Source organism: Hibiscus syriacus, unplaced genomic scaffold, assembly GCF_006381635.1.
Source record: "Hibiscus syriacus cultivar Baekdansim isolate YM2019G1 unplaced genomic scaffold, ASM638163v2 tig00111671_pilon, whole genome shotgun sequence".
In the NCBI taxonomy this organism is placed as follows: Eukaryota; Viridiplantae; Streptophyta; class Magnoliopsida; order Malvales; family Malvaceae; genus Hibiscus; species Hibiscus syriacus.
This window is the reverse complement of record NW_024063152.1, coordinates 4,439-10,938: the sequence shown is the minus strand read 5'-3', so window position 1 is coordinate 10,938 and position 6,500 is coordinate 4,439. Positions and strand designations below refer to the sequence as shown.

Here is a 6,500-nt window from a genome sequence, read left to right as displayed (position 1 = left end):
ATTATAGGCTTAATATGTGAACGGGTAAGAGGAAAAAATACCAGGGGTAAAAGAGTCTTTAGTAACTTAATTATTGTTTTTGTTCCGTTTTGATCACTCAACTATTTTTTTTTCAAAATCATATCTAACGTAATGTTTTAGTTTTATTTTGATCACCCATGATTAAAAAAATTAACGGTTGGATGATTAAAACGTAACAAAAATGATTGTTGAGGTACCAAACATGTAGTTTAACCAAAAACTAATAGTAGTAGTAGTAGTATGTAAGATAGAAATGTAAATTCGCGTTCAAAGGAAGAAAATGATTACATATATAATATGTTATTTTTTTATTCCAATAATGAACAACAATGAGAGATTGTGAGAGAAATACTTGTTTCTACTGCAGCTATAATTAAACCTTGGACTTTACTGCAGCTGACAGTGGAATCAATTATGTAGAACTGAGATGGGGCGTAATGGTAAAGCCATATCCTTTAGGCTGGTTACCACTTTGTATAGGAAAAAAAACAAAATAATAAACAATTGGTGAAAATGATGGGGGACAGAAACAACAATAATTACTCAAGAAAAAAAATGAGAAAATTTAAGGAATCACAGCCTAATTTCAGATTAAAAAACTGCCACTTTGGAACATAAATGATGAGGCTAAAATGTAGATAAGGTAAAGGAAAAATATGGCAATGTGAATCCATGGGATCAAGTTTTGGATCTTGTGATGCCTTAATATATATATATATATATATATATATATATATATATCATCCACACCTATGTTATCTATGGTGCTCGAACTCAGAATCTCAAAGAATAATTACAACTCTTTTACCATAGAAACCACTTAGTTTGTACAGAGTTTTCAACTTGCTCATAAATGATGAGGTTAAAATGCAGAAAAGGCAAAGGAGTCGTAACCAGAAAGAGGAGAGAGGGATATAAAAATTGCTAAAGTATATAAATGGTATTTCGATTGTATAATACTATTTTATTTAGTCTCTTGACAACTAGAGGTTATAAAATAGTCTCGATTATAAGGAACTGTTTTGTTGAGTCATTCGACTATTAAAAGTTATAAAATAATCATCCAAGTTATTCATGTGTTCTACACTCATCTTTTTCCGTTAAAAAATTGATGGTCGTCTAAGTTGGACGTTAACTTGTTGTCTAAGATATGATAAAGTTATATTTTAATGATGTTTACTGGCACTGTCATTGCTTTCAAGTATTGGCTCGACGATATAATATTTCAAGTATGAGATCGACGACATAATATGACGGAGAGTCGATCTACAAAACATAATTCAAATGATTCTAAGATAAATTTTTATCATATCTCAATCAACATGTTAACATCCAGCTCAAATGATTGTAAATTTTTTAATGGAAAATGATGAGTTTAGAACATATCAATAGTTAGGTGATCATTTTATAATTTTTAATAGTTGAGGAACTTAATAAAATAACAACCTATAGGTAAGGGACCATTTGTGTATTTTACCAAAAAATCAACAGAAAAAAGGGGAGAGAAAGAGAGAGAAGAAGGGAAGGTGTGTGACTTTACATATATTGTAGTTATTATTTATAGTCCACTTTGAAGGGCAAGATTCTTGGCTCAGCCATCACCTTTCCATTTCATTTAAAGGCAGCACATGACATAGTTCTCTATAAGATCTGCAAGTGAGGGGGAAATATACCTTAAAAGCAAGCTGCAATGGATTTGTTTCAGTTGCAAAGGCGGTTGGTTGACTATAGAGCCTCACTCTATCATGAGGTTAGTTTTGTTATATCAGCAACTCTCTGTCTTTGCTTTCTTTGGTTTTTGGATATTAGATTTTGAGTGATGAGTTCTTTCTTGTTCCTTGTGTAGGATTTTCTGGATGAACAATTCTCCCAACTTCAAGACCTTCAAGATGAGAATAACCCAGATTTTGTGGTTGAAGTGGTGACCCTTTTCTTTGAAGATTCTGAAAGGCTTCTCAATGAACTCGCTAAAGCTCTGTGAGGGTTTTACTTTACAATTTTTAATCAATTTCCTTTTGTTATCTTTGCATTTTCTCCATGTCTTAATGTGATCTTCATCTATAGAGAGCAGCCAATCATAGATTTCAAAAGGGTTGATGCTCATGTTCACCAGTTCAAAGGTAGTAGCTCCAGGTAAATTGTTTTTTTCTCAATCTTTTAACCTCAGTTACTAATTTTAGCTTCAGATGAGATCATTAGATTGTTTGGTAAACAAGTTTTTCAGTGGTTAAATCAGATTCAAACTGTAACATTTGTAATGTTGCAATCATAATTATCTGTACTTCAAAAATTGCATTATAGGGGTTCCACCACATGGAAGAATCTTTTTAATTATATAAATTTCACATGCAAATTGCTCTTCATGTATACTTTTTATCATGGTAAAATGTTCTCAAATTAACAGCATTGGTGCTCAGAGAGTTCAGAAAGCCTGCATTGCGTTCCGCAACTACTGCGAGGAGCAGAATGTCGAAGGGTGAGTTTATTTTATGCCTTAGATTGTCACATTTCATTACTGTTAATAGTTCATGAGAAGTTTCGAGTTTGATTGTCTTGTATAGGTGTCTTAAATGTCTGCAACAACTGAGGCATGAGTATTCTCTTGTGAAAACCAAGCTTGAATCTATGTTCCAGGTAATGTTAGTGGTTTCTTTCTATCCAAACATGTTTTAATCCTTTGGTAACTCCAAGGATTGATTTTCCATTTTATTTACTGCAGCTTGAACAACAGATCTTGTCTGCTGGAGGTTCAATTCCTATGTAATAGTCGGCTTCAAAGAGACATATAAATCTGCAGAGAAAGAACATGGGACCAAATATGATATTTTGGCATTGTAGAAAAATTTGTTTTCTTTATCTTTTTTGTTTTTCAATTATTGCAGTTTTAGTAGGGTACATCCCCTAATGAAGGGCTCTATCTATTTTCGAGCTTAAGCTTGTATCATATCTCCAGTGTGTGAGCAATGACAAAGAATGTGAATAAAACCCTTCCGTCTGTTTCCTCCAAAGTGCTTTTCTGGTTTTAATCATTTGATCTCATAATGAAAACAATCATGTATCTGTTTAATAACAACATATGAGTGAATGAAACGAAGATCGAGTTCTGAGACCTGAAATCCTAATACATCAAAGATGTCGGAATTGCAGAGGCTTAACATGGATCTGAAAAGGGTGATATCAAACTAGTTTGCAGTCATTTTCCATTAAAAATGAGTAACATTAATGCAAATCTGGACTATTTTGTTTCATTTCAGCATGTCTCCGAAGCCGAATAATAATGTCAAGTAACCTCTTTCATGTCTGTACTAATCCAACAGTAACCATTAAAGCTTAATCATCTCTAAACCCTAAAAACAGGTGATATGATAGCCAATAGCAAAGACCCGGAGAAGTACCCAAGTGGCCCCATCACACGAGCAAGGGCTAAGGAATTTCAAGCAGTTATGGAGAGTATGTTTACATCACGTTTGGAACGTGATGAAAAAGGAATAATAAGGGAGGAATACTTTACTTTGCTTATGCATGAATTTGCATGAGAATTTAAAGTTTGCATAACATTCATTGCATTTAATAAGTGTGTTGTTCATTCAAGCATGCATTGCATTTAAATCATCTAGTTCATTCATCAAATTAGTTCTTTTATTATATTAACTCTTAATTGTTTCATGCATGTTTTCAATTAAATATTGAATAAAGTTCACCTTTGTGTCTAGGTGCATGAGAGAAGTTAAATGGTTTCATCATATGCAAGAATGTCAGTCAGAATGTCTTCCAATTCTGGATGCGATACAGATGTGTTTGGTTCTAGAAATCAATTGGACATTATTCCTCTATCTCTTAGCTTTCCAACGCCTTTTGAATCACCTTAATCCGATATCGGGCTTGAGATATGATCGATTTATTGAAGACAGTGCAGGCTGGAATTTTGTTACGGGAATTTTATGCATGGATGATTTGGATGAGTTTGAGCCAAGGGAGAGTCTTTTCAACTTCAGCCAAGTGACAATCCATTGAAGGACTCTTAATTCACCTATTAAAGGCATTCAAAGTTGATTGTTATCATCTAAGTTCAAGGGCTGTTCATATTCTTCAAGGGAGCATGCAATGAAGGGTGATTTAATTCACTTATCAAGACAATTTTCAGCATGGAATAGCAAGAGTCTTCCACCCCTTGGACGAAATTAAGGCCAAATTCAGCTTCAAATTTTCTAGATTCATCCCCAAAATGATCTAGAATATTCATCCAACTTTGAAGATAAGAAGACAAAGCATTCAAGTGCATTTATTGCTAAATTGATGAGAATGTTTTCATCTTTGAGTCTTTTCATATGCTTCTTAGAAATACTATAAATAGACATTTTTGGGATCATTTGTAGGAGACATTTTGAATATATAAAACATCTTTGAGAGGTTGCTTTCATTCTTGTTCTCTTGTAGAACTTTATCAGCTTCAAGATAGTCTTGTAGTCTTCATCCATTTCCTTTTGTTATAGCGTTGGTTCCTAGCTCATATATAGCTAGTGGGTCACGTTCCATACCCTACCATTTCGATTCCAATTTTTTTATATTGATGGTTCTTAGCTCCAAATAGCTAACGGGTCACAATCCGCTTTATCCTTACACACTTTGCCACAACAACACCATTTGCCACGACAACGCCATTCATACTTCACCATCTATTTTCATTATCATCAAACCACAACAACCATCACTCTTCCATTACCTTCAAACAACTTCCTCATTCTTTTCATTCCATCATTTCATTATTATTTCATATCATTTCCTTCTTATGTTTATATTTATGTAATTTCAGAGTTCAAGCTATCATTACGAGGTTTTTTTTACTAGAATCACGATCGGACATTCACATATATGACTCGAAACATATAATCGAGATCATATCATTTGGTATCAGAGCTAGTCGATTCAGTAAGCGTATCATTCTTCTCTCTTCCAGGTCAGTACAAAATCAAAAAAAAATAGTCAAAAAGAAAAAAAAAAGTTTAAAGAGGGAGGGAGTAATTATTTTCATCTTTAAAGAAAAAAATATATATTTACTTCATCTTTATATTCAATTGTTCAATTTTTGTTACCTTTGCTTACCATCTCTTTTCCTTGTAGCCAATTTCTTTTCACTATCGTACTACCAAACCATAATTGTTTCAGCCGAAGTCCACTAGACCTTGTAAGCCTTGAGAAAGTTCACAAAAGGACTTGAAATCAAAGCACGAGTGGTAAAAGGCAAGAGTGATCATTAAGGGTAAAAGCCATCCCGAGTGAAACACGAGTGGGAGTGACTTTTCTTGGAGTGTTTGGTGAGGTTTTTTTTTTGTTGTGTGAGGTATTGTTTTATTACTAATTATGTCTCATCATTCGGGAGACAATTCTCAAGTTATAGGTACCGTTGAACCAAACCTACAAATTCAAGCCATGGTGCGTGAATTGACTAGGATTTTGAGGGAAGAGTTGGAACCTCTCCATGAACGTATTGACCGTATTGAAAAAGAGCGTACTCAAGGATTTCGAGAGCAAGAAGATGTCAATCAAGGAGGAAATGAAGAAGTGGAAAGACCAGAAGAAGATCGTGCATCACAACAAAGAATGGGAAATCGAGGTATAAGGCCCCAAAGGTTTCGTCTATTAATGGATGATAATCTTGTTAATATCAAGATTTTCATTCCACCATTCCAAGGCAAGACGGATCCGAGGCTTACTTAGCATGGGAAAAGAAGGTAGAGCACATCTTCGGGTGCCATGATTATTCCGAACTCAAGAAGGTAAAACTTGATGCCCTTGAGTTTATGGATTATGCACTAATATGGTGGGATCAATTGACATCAAGTAGGAGACGCAATGGAGAACATCCTATCACTACATGGGATGAAATGAAAGCAGTGATGCGAAGGTGATTCATTCCAACCCACTACCATCGGGAGTTATTCAACTGTCTTTAAAACCTTTCACAAGGTAACCGAAGTGTTGAAGATTATCACAAAGAGATGTAGGTGGCCATGATTCGAGCCAACATCGATGAGGATCGAGAAGCCACAATGGCAAGATTCCTAGCGAAACTTAATCCGGACATTACAAACGTGGTTGAGTTGCAACATTATGTGGAGATGGAAGACATGGTGCATATGGCCATAAAGGTGGAAAAACAACTCAAAAGGAAGGGTGCCACACGATCTTATGGGAGTGCAACTTCAAAATGGGGGCAAAGTTCATACAAGAAGACTCCTCCATTGCCATCCCACGAAAGAGGAGGACCGCCCAAAGGAAGTAAGCCCATTGCCGAAACCAGCAAAGGTAAGACTGCCGCCACTCCAAATCGTTCTCGTGACATACAATGTTTTAAGTGTTTGGGGCGTGGACACATTGCAAGCCAATGTCCAAATCGCAACACCATGCTTCTTCGAGATGATGGAGAAGTTGAATCGGAACAAGAAGAGGATGAGAATGAAGATGCTACCATTGATATG

At 35.1% G+C, this 6,500-nt stretch overlaps 1 protein-coding gene across 1 annotated transcript; it reads left to right on the top strand.

Annotated features, from left to right (window-relative positions):
* The first annotated feature begins 1,607 nt into the window (after positions 1–1,607).
* On the top strand, positions 1,608–3,022 carry LOC120167211 (histidine-containing phosphotransfer protein 1-like). The gene is made up of 7 exons (XM_039176293.1): positions 1,608–1,771; positions 1,868–1,998; positions 2,086–2,154; positions 2,426–2,497; positions 2,583–2,655; positions 2,741–2,897; positions 2,958–3,022. Exons 1-6 carry the CDS (start codon positions 1,712–1,714, stop codon positions 2,783–2,785), a joined length of 450 nt encoding a protein of 149 aa, XP_039032224.1. The 5' UTR covers positions 1,608–1,711; the 3' UTR covers positions 2,786–2,897; positions 2,958–3,022.
* The last annotated feature ends 3,478 nt before the right edge of the window (positions 3,023–6,500 follow it).